The 21548-nt window shown below is 48.2% G+C and overlaps 1 protein-coding gene across 2 annotated transcripts in view; it reads right to left on the bottom strand.

The window, feature by feature from the left end:
* Window positions 1–21548, bottom strand: part of LOC148518925 (potassium voltage-gated channel subfamily KQT member 1-like) — a 146681-nt gene continuing 125133 nt past the window's right edge. For both annotated transcript variants that reach the window (XM_088476831.1, XM_088476832.1), the window contains exons 15-18: window positions 16398–16492; window positions 12450–12490; window positions 7121–7182; window positions 1–1023 (exon numbers count right to left, since the gene is read on the bottom strand). In XM_088476831.1, the coding sequence (XP_088332957.1) occupies window positions 865–1023; window positions 7121–7182; window positions 12450–12490; window positions 16398–16492 (357 nt within the window). In that variant the 3' untranslated portion in view covers window positions 1–864. The remainder of the gene's footprint in view (window positions 1024–7120; window positions 7183–12449; window positions 12491–16397; window positions 16493–21548) is intronic.

Genomic DNA, 21548 nt, shown 5'->3' with positions numbered 1-21548 from the left:
GTTTCATTGGTATAGAAGGTGTCTTGGGGTAGCACGCAAACTTCTGTCACACCTTTTTCTTTTCACACGCGGGGATACTGAAACATAACCTCGGACATCCATATGTGCTTCTTGTGTCCTGGCGGGCTCGCCAGCACGTCCAGTGCCGTATATATGGACATGTAATGGGGTGGGGTCGGGTCACCTGAGGCGGATGTAAGGCAAATGGGTTTAATATTCCCAAAAGAGGACTGAGATGTTGCACAGTGTCACGGACACCCGATCTGTTTATTACATGTTACATGATAGTCTGGTGGAGTGAGAGCTGGTGGTACGGGGATTAAAGATACTGTATGCATGTTCCGGGACTCGCTCACCTTCCTAGAGTAGACACCCAACCTGTTATTAATAAGAAGGCAATCTGTGTGCGTGGGGGTCAGCATCACCAGGGGGTGCTCCGAAAGAAGCTGGAGGTGTGGAACACCTCTTACAGGGTATCTCCTATGGATCTGTGGATTAGTCACTCAGTGGGCACTCCTCGTGGACCACTGTGGCATCACTCATACTTCTGGAGGTAGGTCTCTCATTTGATGTCTCATGGATCTATGGGTGTGTCCTTTCGATGGCCAACTCTTGTGCAGCACTGTGACAGCTCTCGTGGGTCTGTGGGTGAATCTCTCACAGGATGCCTCTTGTGGATCTGTGGTTGGGCCTCTCTTGGGGCACCTCTGGTAGCGCATTGTGACATCTCTCATGGGATGTCTCTTGTGGAGCTGGGGAGTGTAGTTCATGTAGCTCTGGGGCAGCCCCTGGTCGTTGCTCTGGTGGCACCAGCTTCAGTCTCTTTAATCCTTAAAGAAGATGGGCAGTGCTGAGCGTTGGCTGTCAGAATCGCCGGCTAGGTGTTGGGGAGCTGTGAGAGGGGTGCAGCCGGTGGGGGGATGGGGACCCTTGCTCAGGGGGCAGCAGCTGATCCTCTTCTGGCACCAATTGAGCTCGGAAGACGCGCAGAATTTCATCCAGCTTGTGATCCATCTGGGTGACCTGTGGGAGACACATAACACATGACACCTCTGTCAGCACAGGCCCAGCTGTGATAACCACACATTTTTGCACTGATTAACTGAGATGTTGTTGTTGTTATTATTTTAATTTCTTTATTTATCAAAGTTTATTATGTCTTTTACTTTGATTGTAATGACCCATGTATCTTGGGTTCTAGGAAACAATAACCTGGTTCTGGAAAAGCCGGACCAAAAGAAATCTCTTTACATTTATTGCAGTTCATCGATACACAGTGGAGACAGCCATAGTGAAGGATAACCAATATCCATTCCAATGCAGCCAATCCACTCACTAGGAACCAGTGACATCACTAAGAAAGCAGCCTATCCCCTTAGTAGGATCCAGTGACATCACTGAGAATGCACCTTATTCATTCACTTGGAACCAGTGACATCACTGAGAATGCAGCCTATCCTCTCACTAGGAACCAGTGACATCACTGAGAATGGAGCCTAACCAGTCACTAGGAACCAGTGACATCACTGAGAATGGAGCCTAACCATTCACTAGGAACCAGTGACATCACTGAGAGTGCAGCCTATCCACGCACTTGGAACCAGTGACATCACTGGGAATGCAGCCTTTCCATTCACTAGGAACCAGTGACATCACTGAGAGTGCAGCCTATCCAGTCACTATGAACCAGTGACATCACTGAGAGTGCAGCCTATCCACGCATTTGGAACCAGTGACATCACTGGGAATGCAGCCTATCCTCTCACTAGGAACCAGTGACATCACTGAGAATGGAGCCTAACCAGTCACTAGGAACCAGTGACATCACTGAGAATGGAGCCTATCCACGCACTTGGAACCAGTGACATCACTGGGAATGCAGCCTTTCCATTCGCTAGGAACCAGTGACATCACTGAGAGTGCAGCCTATCCAGTCACTATGAACCAGTGACATCACTGAGAGTGCAGCCTATCCACGCACTTGGAACTAGTGACATCACTGGGAATGCAGCCTTTCCATTCACTAGGAACCAGTGACATCACTGAGAATGCAGACTATCCACGCACTTGGAACCAGTGACATCACTGAGAATGCAGCCTAACCAGTCACTAGGAACCAGAGACATCACTGAGAATGCAGCCTTTCCATTCACTAGGAACCAGTGACATCACTGAGAGTGCAGCCTATCCAGTCACTATGAACCAGTGACATCACTGAGAGTGCAGCCTATCCACGCACTTGGAACCAGTGACATCACTGAGAGTGCAGCCTATCCACGCACTAGGAACCAGAGACATCACTGAGAATGCAGCCTTTCCATTCACTAGGAACAAGTGACATCACTGAGAGTGCAACCTATCCAGTCACTAGGAACCAGTGACATCACTGATAGTGCAGGCTTTCATTTACTAGGAAGCAGTGAGAATGTTTGTGGAGTGAGTATATGCATTTCCTTATTGTACACGTGGTACAACATGTGTCTGTATGTAGATTTGTTTGTGTTGTGAGCACGCGTCCCCTTACAATGGGAGTGGCAGAAAAGGGACGAGCTACTATAAAATGAGTATAGTGAGGGCGTACTGTATATCCGGACACTTCTGACTTGGCTAATCGCTTACTGACCTCTCCAGCTATAATACTATGTCATTCATTAGTATCACATCATACTTTATCATGTTCCACCATCTATTTACAGTATTTATATAGCGTTTCTATTTGGAGAACTGCAGACAATCATTTCACATTTAATTAGATTAAAAAGGTACACAACAGCTGTTGGATTGGTTATATTTTATATGATAATACTGCGCCGTTGTGTGTATACTTCATGTCATTATAGCATTATACTGATTGCTAGTAGGGTATTGTGACTTTGGGATCTGGCCAAAATGCTGACCGACGGGATGTCGACACTTAAAATGCTGCTGCCGGAATCCCGAAGGTAAGTATTATAGTTAGGGGAGGGATAGTGTTAGGGGTTACGCACTAGGGGGGAGGGGGAGGTTGGGTTTATGCACTGGAAAGGGAGGGTTAAGGGTAGGGGGTGGGGGAGGGTTAGGATACTGACCGACAACTGTCGGTATCCTAACCCTGACGGGATGTCAGCTTCGGAATTCTGATCGCCCAGATGCCAAGCGCTGACATCTCGTACCCAACCTGTGACTTTACCACTTACTACTAACACTGCCAAACAGCTATGCTATGTCCACGCCATGATTATGCCAAGTATACTGGCACAAAGATGACGGGAGTTTGGTACAGATTACCCAGGTCTGGGCCTGTGTGGCGGAGGCCAGGGTCAGCAAGGGAGTCATAGCAAGACCCCACTTCCGTGCCCAATGTTCATCAATGGGCACCATGTTGGCTCACATATTTCACCATATGGCCCCCTCCCTGACGCCTCGGCAGCCCCACCTGGCACAAAAGCTATGTCTCGTGTACTGTATTCCGCAGTAATGTCTGATATCCATATTCGGTGGGGGTCCCCTACCTTGTAGAATTTAGCAGAGTCCCTAATATAATTGTTGACATTTTAAAAAGCTACCATGGAGATACTGGAAGGCAGGTGGAAGGTGAGTGGGGTGCGACGCGGTGAATCACCTCTTTGTGGCACTACGGTCCCCGCAGTTCGATGCTAAAAATCATGATGCACTGCAAATTGAGTCATGAAGCCCCCCAACCACCCGTTTTACTGGGGAACTGAGCTGTCGCTGGAGGCTGACTACCCTCTCAAGAACCGGAGACAGCTCCTGGAAATTCGTAAATCTCCGGGATGCTCTAGGACGCAGGTTTTGAAACTCGGTCCTCAGGATCCCAAACGGTGCATGTTTTCCAGGTCTCCTCACAGAACCACAAATGAAATAACTAGCTCCTTTTTATTACACCACCCCTTTATAAAGCGACAGACAATATTTCATTATTATGTTACCTTCTATATAACAGCACTCTCACAATAACACTGATTTCTGTCCTGTGCTTTACACCTGGTTCTGTAAATCTATTACTGAGTCGCTAACGCTCCACATTCAGTTTAGTAAATAGACAATACCAATGTACATTGTCAGGTCTGTGTTCCATTCTCTTCTAAGCGTCTCTCAGTTATGTGCAGGCGCAGCACCCGGGGCCCACAGGCTGTACGTTTACCTGCACACAGCCCGTTACGCACACACACGCCAAAGGGTGATTTGGGGACAGGCTGCCCAGTGACAGAGGAATAATTAGAGGAACTCTTTATGTAGAATAAATGAAGGGGCCACATTTCGCTGGATGTCTGACTGATTCCAAGACGCTCAGACAATAACCGCACTCAGCCCGTCCAGCCGCCCAGCGATGCCAGACCTGTGGCACTGCCAAGTGAGCAGACTGCGTTCCAGCTCAGTAGGCCTGCGAGACCCACAATTAAACACCCAACTGGGTCTCTGTGCTGATGGGAACAAGAGGCCTAATGATGGGAGGGGTCTATGGGCGCTGACCCCATGTCCACTCTCCGTGTGCCAGGCTGGAGCCTGATTTGCATTATCCAGTCCTGGGAAAATGTCAGTCTGTCAGGGGGTGCATTACAGACAACAAAAGTGTAGAGGGCATGGGCACAAACGAGACTTCAAGACGTTTTATAATGGGGGGTCTAATTCAAGAAAATTGTGCATTATCAGCTGATTGAGACCCATTGCTTAAATCTGATCAGTCTGACAGGAGAGTTGGGCCTGTATACTTACTACGTCAGGTATGTCCTTTGAGAAAACAGGGACCTGTCTCCTACAGACAGGCTGAGTTTAAATATGTTAAAGAATTGCAAAGACTTATTAAAATACATAAGACTGTCTGAATGTTATTGATTAATTAAAGTTTTGTAAATGGGTAGATAAAAATGCAGGCAGGGCTACAGATCGTGGGCATACGAGCAGGGACTTTTCTACCTCTATTGTCAGTGGCCAGTCCTGTTTTATTACTGCGTTTCTTCCGGATTGTACAGCGCTGCAGATTATGCTGGAGATACAGTTGTGCGCACATACACCTGCTGTCTTCAAGTCGCGCCAAATTGCCTCGTTTGGCGTGCCACAGACTTTGCGACTTAGTGCCGTATTCAATTACCCGCGCTAATTTCGCAGCCGTCGGCAGAATCTAGTCTCCGCCTACATCGCGTGTTTTGGCCACGGAAACTTATCGAGCACGTCCCCGCTTTTCCCCGTATTCAATTCCAAAGGATGCGAAAACGGGTCCTGGCGAAACGCAAACAGGCGCAAAAGTGCTGTCAGATTTGGGGAAATCAGCCTGACACCCCCCAAAAGATGCACTGACATTGGAGATCACTATAGATACCCCCGAATAGCCCTGCTGAAGCTATTTGGGGTACTTTAATGCTCTCATTAGCTGTTAATTAGCGTCTTTGCACAGGTGGTGAAGAATAGCATATCGCAGTTTTTTTGGGTAGAAATAACTAGTCCCAGTAAATTTGGGGTACATGAAAATGGGTGCAAGCATTCTTAAAATTTGCAAAAGTGAGTTCTTAAAAAGCGTGAAAAACGCACCTTCAGCCAGCACCTGCAATACAAAAAACACCTCCCCCATACTTGCAGACCCCCCAAAGTCTATTTCGCTAGTTTTTACGTTTGTACCCCAAATTTGTAATTTTTCATCCCCTTTTTCAAAGACATTTTTTGGGGTGTACTTTTAATTTTTTAAGGATTTTTTTTTTACGCAGTTTACCTTTGGGGACCTGTCCTAAGGGTGCAGAGTGGTTTCCCCACCTATGCACCCCAAAACCCCAATTTTGCACTTTTTTCTGCCTGCTACTCATAGGCGAAACTTTTCCGCTGGGTATATTACATTGCGTTTTCGCACCGGCGAAAAGTCGCAACAATTGAATACGAGGATAAGTTTCCGCTGGCGAAATTACGTCATCGGCGAAACTTTTTTTGGCGAAAACGGCTTTTCGCCGCTAATTGAATACGGCCCTAAATCACAACATGCCACACATCTGAATGTGCTTCTTGTTTGCACCTCTAATGCAACAACAGTAGGACGCACGGTTACCAGGGACACCGGCGCTGGTTTTGCGTGCAGTTGCCATGTGCGAGTAGGATACTAACCATAGACTGAGGACCGATACACGTGAAATCGTACCAGGCATCGTTGTGTTAATCTGTGACTTTGTACCCATTCCTCTGTGGCACAAAACACTAATCGCTTCGCTCGCCATGCTTCGGGCACGGTGGCTTGCTTTGCTCCCCACACGTTTGTATTCCCGCTCTATGCCCACGTGGATAGTAACACTGGTAGCGGACAGACCCTGCTGTTGCGGTCATGTGGTCATATTTGCCGACATTCAGCTCCCTCCTTCCGGGAGGGAACTGAATGCCTGCATTCTGTGGGGGGCGTGGCCGGACGGTGATGCTGTTTTGGGGGCGGGGCTGGGGGGCGTGACCACCCGATCGCGTCATCGTGGCCCCGCCCCCTCTTCACAATGCCGGAAAAAGGCATTGTAAAGCAGGGGGCAGAGCCTCGATGACGCGATTCAGCACGAATCGCGTCATTGGGCCCACCGGCAGCGGGGGTTTATACTAGTAGTCTGGGGGGGTAGGCGGCAGCCGGGAGGCTTGCCTGCCTTTCTTGGGGGGGGTTGGGAGCGGCACCCAATATTCGGGAGGCTCCCGACCAAATCGGGAGGGTAGGCAAGCCTGCATGTGGTCCATTCTCTAACTTGGATCTAGCAACAACCCTTACCTTAAGCCCCGCTCCTGCGTGCACGGCCGTCCGACAGGCTGCTTCTCGGAATTATGGGAGAGACGTCATAGTGCACACTGTGGGGAAGGAGGCGGGTGCTGCGAGGAAGGAGCCGGGCGCCTGCTGGTAACAATATCTCTGCGGGCACCCGGGAAATGGAGCCTCCCTACGGCGCCGGGCTGAGGTGGGCCGGAGGAGGATGAACTAGTTCTGTGTCCAAATAGAAATGACGGAATGCAGTTCCGGCCAACTTTAACCCCTTTATAATGATATCACCGTTCACATATACACACATACAGTATATATACACACATATAGTATATATATATACACACATACACATTTCCCATACAGTCGCTTTATTTACAGTATATACAATATAGCACCTGCAAGTACCTTTTCCTCTAGACGCATGAGTCTTGCACCGACTGTGTAGTATCCTTTATCCACACCCTTCTCTGTGGGAAAATATAACATTATCACTATTTAGTAATAATCTTCTCTGCCAGTACCAGTCCTCTCTGCCCTCTATCAGTACCAGTCCTCTCTGCCCTGTCAGTACCAGTCCTCTCTGCCCTGTATCTCTACATCTATCTGTACCAGTCCTCTCTGAGCTCTATCAGTACCAGTCCTCTCTGCCCTCTATCAGTACCGGTCCTCTCTGCCCTCTGTCAGTACCGGTCCTCTCTGCCCTCTGTCAGTACCAGTCCTCTCTGCCCTGTAGCAGTACCGGTCCTCTCTGCCCTCTGTCAGCACCAGTCCTCTCTGCCCTCTGTCAGTACCAGTCCTCTCTGCCCTGTATCTCTACATCTATCTGTACCAGTCCTCTCTGAGCTCTATCAGTACCAGTCCTCTCTGCCCTCTATCAGTACCGGTCCTCTCTGCCCTCTGTCAGTACCGGTCCTCTCTGCCCTCTGTCAGTACCAGTCCTCTCTGCCCTGTAGCAGTACCGGTCCTCTCTGCCCTCTGTCAGCACCAGTCCTCTCTGCCCTCTGTCAGCACCAGTCCTCGCTGCCCTCTGTCAGCACCAGTCCTCGCTGCCCTGTATCAGTATCGGTCCTCTCTGCCCTCTATCAGTACCGGTCCTCTCTGCCCTGTATCTGTACCGGTCCTCACTGCCCTCTGTCAGTACCAGTCATCTCTGCCATCAGTCAGTACCAGCCCTCTCTGCCCTCGGTCAGCACCAGTCATCTCTGCCCTCTGTCAGCACCAGTCCCCTCTGCCCTGTATCTCTACCGGTCCTCTCTGCCCTCTGTCAATACCGGTCCTCTCTGCCCTCTGTCAGCACTAGTCCTCTCTGCCCTGTATCGCTACATCGATCTGTACCGGTCCTCTCTGCCCTGTTTCAGTACCAGTCCTCTCTGACCTGTGTCAGCACGAGTCCACTCTGTCCTCTATCAGTACCGGTCCTCTCTGCCCTCTATCAGTACCGGTCCTCTCTGCCAGTTCCAGTCCTCTCTGCCCTCTGTCAGCACCAGTCATCTCTGCCCTGTATCAGTACCAGTCCACTCTGCCCTCTATCTGTACCGGTCCTCTCTGCCCTGTATCTCTACATCTATCTGTACCGGTCCTCTCTGCCCTGTATCAGTACCAGTCCACTCTGCCCTCTATCAGTACCAGTCTTCTCTGCCCTCTATGAGTATCAGTCCTCTCTGCCCTCTATCAGTACCAGTCCTCTCTGCCCTGTAGCAGTACCGGTCCTCTCTGCCCTCTGTCAATACCAGTCCTCTCTGCCCTCTGTCAGTACCAGTCCTCTCTGCCCTCTGTCAGTACCAGTCCTCTCTGCCCTCTGTCAGCACCAGTCCTCTCTGCCCTCTGTCAGCACCAGTCCTCTCTGCCCTCTGTCAGTACCGGTCCTCTCTGCTCTCTATCAGTACCGGTCCTCTCTGCCCTCTATCAGTACCGGTCCTCTCTGCCCTCTGTCAGTACCGGTCCTCTCTGCCCTCTGTCAGTACCAGTCCTCTCTGCCCTGTAGCAGTACCGGTCCTCTCTGCCCTCTGTCAGTACCAGTCCTCTCTGCCCTCTGTCAGTACCAGTCCTCTCTGCCCTCTGTCAGTACCAGTCCTCTCTGTCCTCTGTCAGCACCAGTCCTCTCTGCCCTCTGTCAGCACCAGTCATCTCTGCCCTCTGTCAGCACCAGTCATCTCTGCCCTCTGTCAGCACCAGTCCTCTCTGCCCTCTGTCAGTACCAGTCCTCTCTGCTCTCTATCAGTACCAGTCCTCTCTGCTCTCTATCAGTACCGGTCCTCTCTGCCCTCTATCAGTACCGGTCCTCTCTGCCCTCTATCAGTACCGGTCCTCTCTGCCCTCTATCAGTACCAGTCCTCTCTGCCATCTATCTCTACATCTATCTCTACCGGTCCTCTCTGCCCTCTGTCAATACCAGACTTCTCTGCCCTCTATCAGTACCGGTCCTCTCTGCCCTCTGTCAGTACCAGTCCTCTCTGCTCTCTGTCAGTACCGGTCCTCTCTGCCCTCTTTCAGTACCGGTCCTCTCTGCCCTGTATCACTACCGGTCCTCTCTGCCCTGTATCACTACCGGTCCTCTCTGCCCTCTGCCAGTACCGGTCCTCTCTGCCCTCTGTCAGTACCGGTCCTCTCTGCCCTCTTTCACTACCGGTCCTCTATGCCCTGTATCACTACCGGTCCTCTCTGCCCTGTATCACTACCGGTCCTCTCTGCCCTCTGTCAGTACCGGTCCTCTCTGCCCTCTGTCAGTACCGGTCCTCTCTGCCCTCTGTCAGTACCGGTCCTCTCTGCCCTCTGTCAGTACCGGTCCTCTCTGCCCTCTGTCAGTACCAATCCTCTCTGCCCTCTATCAGTACCGGTCCTCTCTGTCCTCTATCAGTACCGGTCCTCTCTGTCCTCTATCAGTACCGGTCCTCTCTGTCCTCTATCAGTACCGGTCCTCTCTGCCCTCTATCAGTACCGGACCTCTCTGCCCTCTATCAGTACCGGACCTCTCTGCCCTCTGTCAATACCGGTCCTTTCTGCCCTCTATCAGTACCGGTCCTCTCTGCCCTGTCAGTATCGGTCCTCTCTGCCCTCTGTCAATACCGGTCCTCTCTGCCCTCTATCAGTACCAGTCCTCTCTGCCCTCTGTCAGTACCGGTCCTCTCTGCCCTCTATCAGTGCCAGTCCTCTCTGCCCTCTATCAGTACCGGTCCTCTCTGCCCTCTATCAGCATCGGTCATCTCTGCCCTCTATCAGTACCGGTCCTCTCTGCCCTCTATCAGTACCAGTCCTCTCTGCCCTGTATCTCTACATCTATCTCTACCAGTCCTCTCTGCCCTCTGTCAATACCAGTCTTCTCTGCCCTCTATCAGTACCGGTCCTCTCTGCCCTCTATCAGTACCAGTCCTCTCTGCTCTCTGTCAGTACCGGTCCTCTCTGCCCTCTTTCAGTACCGGTCCTCTCTGCCCTGTATCACTACCGGTCCTCTCTGCCCTGTATCACTACCGGTCCTCTCTGCCCTCTGTCAGTACCGGTCCTCTCTGCCCTCTGTCAGTACCGGTCCTCTCTGCCCTCTGTCAGTACCGGTCCTCTCTGCCCTCTGTCAGTACCGGTCCTCTCTGCCCTCTGTCAGTACCGGTCCTCTCTGCCCTCTGTCAGTACCGGTCCTCTCTGCCCTCTATCAGTACCGGTCCTCTCTGCCCTCTGTCAATACCGGTCCTCTCTGCCCTCTGTCAATACCGGTCCTCTCTGCCCTCTGTCAATACCAGTCCTCTCTGCCCTCTATCAGTACCAGTCCTCTCTGCCCTCTGTCAGTACCGGTCCTCTCTGCCCTCTATCAGTACCAGTCCTCTCTGCCCTCTATCAGTACCGGTCCTCTCTGCCCTCTATCAGCATCGGTCCTCTCTGCCCTCTATCAGTACCGGTCCTCTCTGCCCTCTGTCAGCACCAGTCCTCTCTGCCCTGTATCAGTATCGGTCCTCTCTGCCCTCTAGCAGTACCGGTCCTCTCTGCCCTCTAGCAGTACCGGTCCTCTCTGCCCTGTATCTCTACATCTATCTGTACCGGTCCTCTCTGCCCTGTATCAGTACCAGTCCTCTCTGCCCTCTATCAGTACCAGTCCTCTCTGCCCTCTATCAGTACCAGTCCTCTCTGCCCTCTATAAGTACCAGTCCTCTCTGCCCTCTATCAGTACCGGTCCTCTCTGCCCTCTATCAGTACTGGTCCTCTCTGCCTTCTATCAGTACCGGTCCTCTCTTCCCTCTATCAGTACCAGTCCTCTCAGCCCTGTATCAGTACCAGTCCTCTCAGCCCTCTGTCAGTACCAGTCCTCTCTGCCCTCTATCAGTACCAGTCCTCTCTGCCCTCTATCAGTACCGGTCCTCTCTGCCCTCTATCAGTACCGGTCCTCTCTGCCCTCTATCAGTACCGGTCCTCTCTGCCCTCTATCAGTACCGGTCCTCTCTGCCCTCTATCAGTACCGGTCCTCTCTGCCCTCTATCAGTACCGGTCCTCTCTGCCCTCTATCAGTACCGATCCTCTCTGCCCTCTGTCAGTACCGGTCCTCTCTGCCCTCTATCAGTACCGGTCCTCTCTGCCCTCTGTCAGTACCGGTCCTCTCTGCCCTCTATCAGTACCGGTCCTCTCTGCCCTCTATCAGTACCGGTCCTCTCTGCCCTCTATCAGTACCGGTCCTCTCTGCCCTCTATCAGTACCAGTCCTCTCTGCCCTCTATCAGTACCAGTCCTCTCCGCCCTCTATCAGTACCGGTCCTCTCTGCCCTGTATCAGTACCAGACCTCTCTGCCCTCAATCAGTACCAGTCCTCTCTGCCCTGTATCAGTACCAGTCCTCTCTGCCCTCTATCAGTACCAGTCCTCTCTGCCCTCTGTCAATACCAGTCCTCTCTGCCCTCTGTCGATACTGGTCCTCTCTGCCCTCTATCAGTACTGGTCCTCTCTGCCAGTCCCAGTCCTCTCTGCCCTCTGTCAGCACCAGTCATCTCTGCCCTCTGTCAGTACCAGTCATCTCTGCCCTCTGTCAGCACTAGCCCTCTCTGCCCTCTATCAGCACCAGCCCTCTCTGCCCTCTATCAGTACCAGTCATCTCTACCCTGTATCAGTACCAGTCCACTCTGCCCTCTATCTGTACCGGTCCTCTCTGCCCTCTATCAGTACCAGTCCTCTCAGCCCTCTGTCAGTTCCAGTCCACTCTGCCCTCTATCAGTATCAGTCCTCTCTGTCCTCTATCAGTACCAGTCCTCTCTGCCCTCTGTCGATACCGGTCCTCTCTGCCCTCTATCAGTACTGGTCCTCTCTGCCAGTCCCAGTCCTCTCTGCCCTCTGTCAGTACCAGTCCTCTCTGCCCTCTGTCAGCACCAGTCCTCTCTGCCCTGTATCTCTACCATTCCTCTCTGCCCTCTATCAGTACCAGCCCTCTCTGCCCTCTGTCAGCACCAGCCCTCTCTGCCCTCTGTCAGTACCAGTCCACTCTGCCCTCTGTCAGTACCGGTCCTCTCTGCCCTCTGTCAGCACCAGTCCTCTCTGCTCTGTATCTCTACCGGTCCTCTCTACATCTATCTGTACCGATCCTCTCTGCCCTGTTTCAGTACTGGTCATCTCTGCCCTCTGTCAAAACCAGTCCTCTCTGCCCTCTGTCAGTCTCGGTCCTCTCTGCTCTCTGTCAATACCGGTACGTCCTTCTTGTCCGAACATCTTTACGAGTTACAGAGAGACATCTACACATAGATAACAGGTACATACACACTATAGTACCTGGCAGGAAGACTCCGGGCTTTCCAAGAGAATGATCGAGTCTGCAAAGAAAAGCGCCATAAATAATGGAGAAATATAAGGAAACGTTCTCAGTGTACGTGTACATATACAGTATCAGTGTACGTGTGTGGGTACATAATATACAGTATCAGTGTACGTGTGTGGGTACATATACAGTATCAGTGTACGTGTGTGGGTACATATGCAGTCTCGGTGTACTTGTGTGGGTACATATGCAGTCTCGGTGTACATGTGTGGGTACATATGCAGTATCAGTGTACGTGTGTGGGTACGTATGCAGTCTTGGTGTAGGTGTGTGGGTACATATGCAGTCTTAGTGTACGTGTGTGGGTACATATGCAGTCTCGGTGTACGTGTGTGGGTACATATGCAGTATCAGTGTACGTGTGTGGGTACGTATGCAGTCTTGGTGTAGGTGTGTGGGTACATATGCAGTCTCGGTGTACGTGTGTGGGTACATATACAGTCTCAGTGTACGTGTGTGGGTACATATACAGTCTCAGTGTACGTGTGTGGGTACATATACAGTCTCAGTGTACGTGTGTGGGTACATATGCAGTCTCAGTGTACATGTGTGGGTACATATACAGTCTCAGTGTACATGTGTGGGTACATATACAGTATCAGTGTACGTGTGTGGGTACATATACAGTATCAGTGTACGTGTGTGGGTACATATGCAGTATCAGTGTACGTGTGTGGGTACATATACAGTATCAGTGTACGTGTGTGGGTACATATACAGTCTCAGTGTACGTGTGTGGGTACATATGCATGTCATATTACGTTAGAGGATGGGGGGACTGTGGGCATACGTGGAAGTACATGGTCAGCAGCAACACTTGAGGAAGCTGTGGCATTTAGACAATGCTGACTTCTGGGTCCCAATGTGTGCCAAGAAAACAATCCCCGCACCATTATACCACTGCCAGCCTGAAACACTGAGGGCCTGGTTCAGGGCATCATTCAGCTTGGATCGCAAGTCTGCGGAAGCCGACTGATGCAAATTTATGCAAATGAATGCGATTGCACTATCGCAGCACTATACAAAGATGCCCACCAGCCTATAAATCCTCCCACTTCCCATTATACACATCCACTAGTCAGCGAAAACATCGGTAACATCGGACCCATATGTACACTTGTGTTTGAGCTTGACCTGACTTACACACTGTGATTCCTCCTGTCGCCATCGAGACCTCTGACTGCGTATGCCGTCGCAGGGGTTTAATTAGGCAAGCCCATGCAATGGCGTTCAAACGCATTGGCACGCCTTACTTCCTTGAACCACCCCCCCTCCCCACCTCCAGACTGCACAGACTGTCAGTGGGAAGCAGTCGGGAAACCGATGGACGGAATCCCGACCATCGGTTTCCCGACAGTCTAATCCCGGCAAGGGGTTAAATGACAGGCGTCGATATCCCGACGCCTGTCATTTTACCTACGCCAGGAGCCCGACACCCGGCTTACCGATTGAAGTGATGCCGGGTGCTGGGCGCGGACAGCCGCGTGGGAGGGGGATGCGTGGTTTTAGGTTTAGGGTTCCCTAGGGGACTTAGGATCAGGCACCCCCCCGCGGGAGGTTAGGTTTAGGCTAGGGGGAGGAAGGGTTAGGGTTAGGCACCCCCGGGGCGAGGGGGTTTAGGGTTAGGCACCCTCCCTTTTGGGACTTAGGTTTAGGCGGCAGCGAAGGGGGGTTAGGTTCAGGCACTTAGAGGGGGGATTAGGGTTAGGCACTTGGGGGGAGGTTAGGGTTAGGCACCCCTAAGGGAGGGTTAGGGGGTAGAATTAGGTTAGTAAATACTTACCTTTGACGATCAGGATTTCCTCCTCTGCCGGGATGCCGCTGTCGGGATTAGAACCGCCGGCCATAAATCATATGTATTCCCTGTAGGTCATTTCTCCGTGTCTCTGCGTATCCGATGCGTCCGCTATCACGATCGCAGCGGCCGGTTCGCACATGCAGGCTGCGTGGAGCACAAACATCGACCGGGTGCGTGGGAACGCAGACGTGCGATCCAAGCTGAATGAGGCCCTCAGAACGACAGATGTTTACGTACATTGAGCAATTGTTAGCCATTGCACATGTGCGAAAGTCGCACTGCGCAGCAAAGCAATTGAATTGCAATTATGGTAAACGGAGGATACACTCGCACAGCGTTTGGGGGGTGGGATTATGTGTGGGTGCTACAGAAATGAAGGCGCGTCGGTAGCATCCATAAATTAGCCACTGCATCCTTGCTGGCAGCAGCAGAGCCCTCTGCGTGTCAGGGCACTCGGCTGCGTCTGCGGCAGCTTAGACTTAGAAGGCTGATGGCCGCCTGATCTGTCTTCAATGTTTCCGGTTTTGTGCGTGAGCGGCGGATGTGAGATGCTGTCAGTGGGCATCACGAAACCCCGGGGCAGCGAGTGGCTTAGTAGCATATTTTCACAATGGCGGCCTTTGAGAGATCGCAGCTGCGACGGAATTTACGTGTGGAACTGAATCACACGCAGGATGGATCCATGGAGTCACACTGTTTTTTGACAAACCTTAACTAACCCTATCCCCACCATCTGCATACAGAGGAGACATCGAGTGTCGTCAGGTCATGCAACATTTTTCCAGTCTTCAGCTGCCCAGTGTTGGTGGCCTGGGCAACCTGTGGCTCTCCAGCTGTTGTGAGACTACAAGTCCCAGCATGCCCTGCCACAGTTTTGCTATTAGGCAATGCTAAAACAGTGGCAGGGCATGCTGGGATTTGTAGTCTCACGACAGCTGGAGAGCCACGGGTTGGCCAGGCCAGCACTAGTGTCACCCGCTGTAGATTGGCTGTTTAGATATATCCTCTAACAACCAGCTGTACATATGTAGCTAATAAGGTGGCCATTGGTGTATACAATAATCCTCTGACACAGAAGCCGGCTGTCTGTCTGTGCAGGTTTGGGGTTCATTGAAAAGGGTGTGATATGTATTACCGCCGGCCGCATGGTTCAATTCCCGATGGTGGCTGCCCGACAAAGGTGAAAATCCCGATCGTCCTAAAGGTAAGTATCAGCTAACCTAACCCCCCTAACCCTAACCCTCCTTAGGGGTGCCTAACCCTAAGCCCCCCTCTAAGTGCCTAAACCTAACCCCTTCTTCCCCGCTGCCGGGGGGTGCCTAACCCTAACCTCCCCCTGGGGATGCCTAACCCTAACCCTCCCTCCCCCTAGCCTAAACCTAACCCTCCCCCCCCCGCGGCTGTCCTTTGCGGCGCCCGGCATCCGCTCGATCGGGAAGCCGGGGCGCCGGTCTCCCGAATTCGGGCAAATGACAGGAGTCTAGATTTAGACGCCTGTCATTCCTCCCTAGTCGGGATAAAGCGGTCTGGGAGCCGGCGGTCGGCATTTAGACCGTCGGGTTCCAGACTACATCCCATTGAAAATCAGGGACTGATAGATGTATTATTGTTTAATCTACTTTATGTGGGTCTTTAGAGAGGAGGGGGACCGTGTGCATCCCCTGTCAGGGGCCCCCTCCTCTCATTCCGGCGGCTGGCAGCTGACTGACATGGCTGGCCGGCCCCTGCAGAATCAGTAGACTCTGGGCACTAGAGTGTGCCCAGAGTCTACTGCGCTTGCGCCAATCGCCGGGGAAATGGCGCGCCCGCCATTATGCCGGCGTTGTCCTCACGGCGCATGCGCAAAATGCCAGTAAAATGGCCGCGGCAGCCATTTTCCAGCTTTCTGAGCAGTACTGAGAGAAATGATGCCGGACCTCGTAGAGGTAAGGTTTAGATAATATGGGTGCAGGGTGTGCGGTGCGGGCCCCCCCTGGACCCAGGTGGCCCATGTGCACCGCACACCTTGCACCCATTAAAGATAGGCCCCTGTTCCTGTACCCCAATCCCGTTGCCTCCGCTGTAATCTTTCAACCAGTGTTCGCCTGTATGTTACGGTTGTTACCTTCGCTGAAGCTCCTTAATGCGCACCATCATATTGAGATGTCCCTGGGAATATTGCTCGATCACATCGCGGACATCATACGGTTTCCGAGCTTGCTGGGAGATTGGGGGCAAGCAGACAGAAATATATAAGTGGCTTTCTATTACATATATTACTCTACGTGTACTACACTAATGAGGCATTGGGCTTGTAACACATTCCTCTAGTAATGGGGTGTTGGGCTCTGTATATATTACTCTAGTAATAAAATATTGGGCATGATATGTAATACTGTAATAATGAGGCATTGAGGTCTGTGCACATTACTCTAAGAACGAGGTACTGGGCTCTATGGGCTGATTCAGCAAGGATCGCTGATGAGATCGCGCACGCAGGCGGCCGATTGTTGCCTACTGCGCATGCATTGCAGTGCGTGAATCCCCCACTGCGCTTGAGACTGCGAATGCAGTGGCTACGCAGACCCATCGCAGAGGGATTGACAGAAAGTACCGTTTGGGGGTGGTGACGAAGGGGTGGTCGGAGAAAGGCAGGCGTGCCAGTGCGTTTGAACGCCGTTGCTGGGGCGTGCATCAGTTAGCCGCTACGCTGGCATACGCAGTTCGAGCGCTCACTGTGTGCAGGAAAGGTAGGTCTGACCTGCTGTAAATGTGCGAGCGGCGGCGGCGATGTACTTCGATGTTACCGATTTATTGGCTGGATTGAAAGTTTTACGGATGTGCGAGAGGGGAAGTGGGCGTCTGCATGTTGTCCGTGCGAGCGCTTTGCGATTGCACATATTAGCATACTTTCGCAGCAGACCTGCGTACGTGATTGCAGCCGCAATCGCATCAGTGAAGCTTGCTGAGTCAGACCCTATATACAATACTAATTAGTAATTAGGCTCTGTATATAATACTTTAGTATTGAAATATTAAGACCTGTATACTAATGCAATAGTGAGATATTGGGCTTAGTATACTATACTACAGTAATAAGATATTGGGCTCAGTATACTATACTCCAGTAATGAGATATTGGGATCAGTATACTATACTACAGTAATGAGATATTGGGATCAGTATACTATACTACAGTAATGAGATATTGGGCTCAGTATACTATACTACAGTAATAATATATTGGGATCAGTATACTATACTACAGTAATGAGATATTGGGCTCAGTATACTATACTGCAGTAATGGGATATTGGGATCAGTATAATATACTACGGTAATAAGATATTGGGCTCAGTATACTATACTACAGTAATGAGATATTGGGATCAGTATACTATACTACAGTAATGAGATATTGGGCTCAGTATAGTATACTACAGTAATGAGATATTGGCTCAGTATAGTATACTACAGTAATGAGATATTGGGCTCAGTATACTATACTACAGTAATAATATATTGGGATCAGTATAGTATACTCCAGTAATGAGATATTGGGCTCAGTATACTATACTACAGTAATGAGATATTGGGCTCAGTATACTATACTTCAGTAATGAGATATTGGGATCAGTATACTATACTACAGTAATGAGATATTGAGCTCAGTACACTGTACTACAGTAATGAGATATTGGGCTCAGTATACTATACTACAGTAATGAGATATTGGGCTCAGTATACTATACTTCAGTAATGAGATATTGGGATCAGTATACTATACTACAGTAATGAGATATTGGGCTCAGTATACTATACTACAGTAATGAGATATTGTGCTCAGTATACTATACTGCAGTAATGAGATATTGGGATCAGTATACTATACTACAGTAATGAGATATTGGGCTCAGTATACTATACTTCAGTAATGAGATATTGGGATCAGTATACTATACTACAGTAATGAGATATTGGGATCAGTATACTATACTACGGTAATAAGATATTGGGCTCAGTATACTGTACTACAGTAATAAGATATTGGGATCAGTATACTATACTCCAGTAATGAGATATTGGGCTCAGTATAGTATACTACAGTAATGAGATATTGGGCTCAGTATACTATACTTCAGTAATGAGATATTGGGCTCAGTATAGTATACTACAGTAATGAGATATTGGGCTCAGTATACTATACTACAGTAATGGGATATTGGGATCAGTATACTATACTACAGTAATGGGATATTGGGCTCAGTATACTATACTACAGTAATGAGATATTGGGATCAGTATACTATACTACAGTAATGAGATATTGGGCTCAGTATACTATACTACAGTAATGAGATATTGGGCTCAGTATACTATACTTCAGTAATGAGATATTGTATACTATACTACAGTAATGAGATATTTCTGATCAGTATACTATACTACAGTAATAAAATATTGGGCTCAGTATACTATACTACAGTAATGAGATATTGGGATCAGTATACTATACTACAGTAATGAGATATTGGGCTCAGTATACTGTACTACAGGAATGAGATATTGGGCTCAGTATACTGTACTTCAGTAATGAGATATTGTATACTATACTACAGTAATGAGATATTGGGATCAGTATACTATACTACGGTAATAAGAAATTGGGCTCATTATACTATACTACAGTAATGAGATATTGGGATCAGTATACTATACTACGGTAATAAGATATTGGGCTCATTATACTATACTACAGTAATAAGATATTGGGATCAGTATACTATACTACAGTAATGGGATATTGGGATCAGTATACTATACTACAGTAATGAGATATTGGGCTCAGTATACTATACTACAGTAATGAGATATTGGGCTCAGTATAATATACTACAGTAATGAGATATTGGGCTCAGTATAATATACTACAGTAATAAAATATTGGGCTCAGTATAATATACTACAGTAATGAGATATTCAGCTCAGTATACTATACTACAGTAATGAGATATTGGGCTCAGAATACTATACTAGAGTAATGGGATATTTGGATCAGTATAGTATACTACAGTAATGAGATATTGGGCTCAGTATACTATACTCCAGTAATGAGGTATTGGGCTCAGTATACTATACTAAAGTAGAGATATTGGGCTCAGTATACTATACTCCAGTAATAAGATATTGGGCTAAGTATACTATACTCCAGTAATAAGATATTGGGCTCAGTATACTATACTCCAGTAATGAGATATTGTATACCATACTACAGTAATAAGATATTGGGCTCAGTATACTATACTACAGTAATGAGATATTCGGCTCAGTATACTATACTACAGTAATGGGATATTGGGGTCAGTATAGTATACTACAGTAATGAGATATTGGACTCAGTATACTATACTACAGTAATGAGATATTGGGATCAGTATACTATACTACAGTAATGAGATATTGGGCTCAGTATACTATACCACAGTAATGAGATATTGGGATCAGTATACTATACTACAGTAATGAGATATTGGGATCAGTATACTATACTACAGTAATAAGATATTGGGATAAGTATACTATACTGCAGTAATGAGATATTGGGCTCAGTATACTATACCACAGTAATGAGATATTGGGCTCAGTATACTATACTGCAGTAATGAGATATTGGGCTCAGTATACTATACTGCAGTAATGAGATATTGGGCTCAGTATACTATACTGCATTAATGAGATATTGGGATAAGTATACTATACTCCAGTAATAAGATATTGGGATCAGTATACCATACTACAGTAATAAGATATTGGGCTCAGTATACTATACTACAGTAATGAGATATTGGGCTCAGTATACTATACCACAGTAATGGGATATTGGGCTCAGTATACTATACTCCAGTAATAAGATATTGGGCTCAGTATACTATACTACAGGAATGAGATATTGGGATCAGTATACTATACTACGGTAATAAGATATTGGGCTCATTATACTATACTACAGTAATGAGATATTGGGATCAGTATACTATACTACAGTAATGGGATATTGGGCTCAGTATACTATACTACAGTAATGAGATATTAGGCTCAGTATAGTATACTCCAGTAATGAGATATTGGGCTCAGTATACTATACTACAGTAATACGATATTGGGCTCAGTATACTATACTGCAGTAATGAGATATTGGGCTCAGTATACTATACTGCAGTAATGAGATATTGGGATCAGTATACTGTACTACAGTAATAAGATATTGGGCTCAGTATACTATACTACAGTAATAATATATTGGGATCAGTATACTATACTACAGTAATGAGATATTGGGCTCAGTATACTATACTTCAGTAATGAGATATTGGGATCAGTATACTATACTACAGTAATGAGATATTGGGTTCAGTATACTACACTACAGTAATGGGATATTGGGCTCAGTATACTATACTACAGTAATGAGATATTGGGATCAGTATACTATACTACAGTAATGAGATATTGGGCTCAGTATACTGTACTACAGTAATGAGATATTGGGCTCAGTATACTATACTACAGTAATGGGATATTGGGCTCAGTATACTATACTACAGTAATGAGATATTGGGATCAGTATACTATACTACAGTAATGGGATATTGGGCTCAGTATACTATACTCCAGTAATAAGATATTGGGCTCAGTATACTATACTACAGGAATGAGATATTGGGATCAGTATACTATACTACGGTAATAAGATATTGGGCTCAGTATACTATACTACAGTAATAATATATTGGGATCAGTATACTATACTACAGTAATAATATATTGGGATCAGTATACTATACTACAGTAATCAGATATTGGGCTCAGTATACTATACTACAGTAATGAGATATTGGGCTCAGTACACTGTACTACAGTAATGAGATATTGGGCTCAGTATACTATACTACAGTAATGGGATATTGGGCTCAGTATACTATACTACAGTAATGGGATATTGGGATCAGTATAATATACTACGGTAATAAGATATTGGGCTCAGTATACTATACTACAGTAATAATATATTGGGATCAGTATACTATACTACAGTAATGAGATATTGGGCTCAGTATACTATACTACAGTAATGAGTTATTGGGCTCAGTACACTGTACTACAGTAATGAGATATTGGGCTCAGTATACTGTACTACAGTAATGAGATATTGGGCTCAGTATACTATACTACAGTAATGGGATATTGGGATCAGTATAATATACTACGGTAATAA

Source organism: Taudactylus pleione, unplaced genomic scaffold (assembly GCF_031769625.1).
Source record: "Taudactylus pleione unplaced genomic scaffold, aTauple2 ptg000196l, whole genome shotgun sequence".
In the NCBI taxonomy this organism is placed as follows: Eukaryota; Metazoa; Chordata; class Amphibia; order Anura; family Myobatrachidae; genus Taudactylus; species Taudactylus pleione.
Note: the sequence above shows the minus strand (reverse complement) of the source record. Positions and strands in the feature narration are given on the sequence as shown.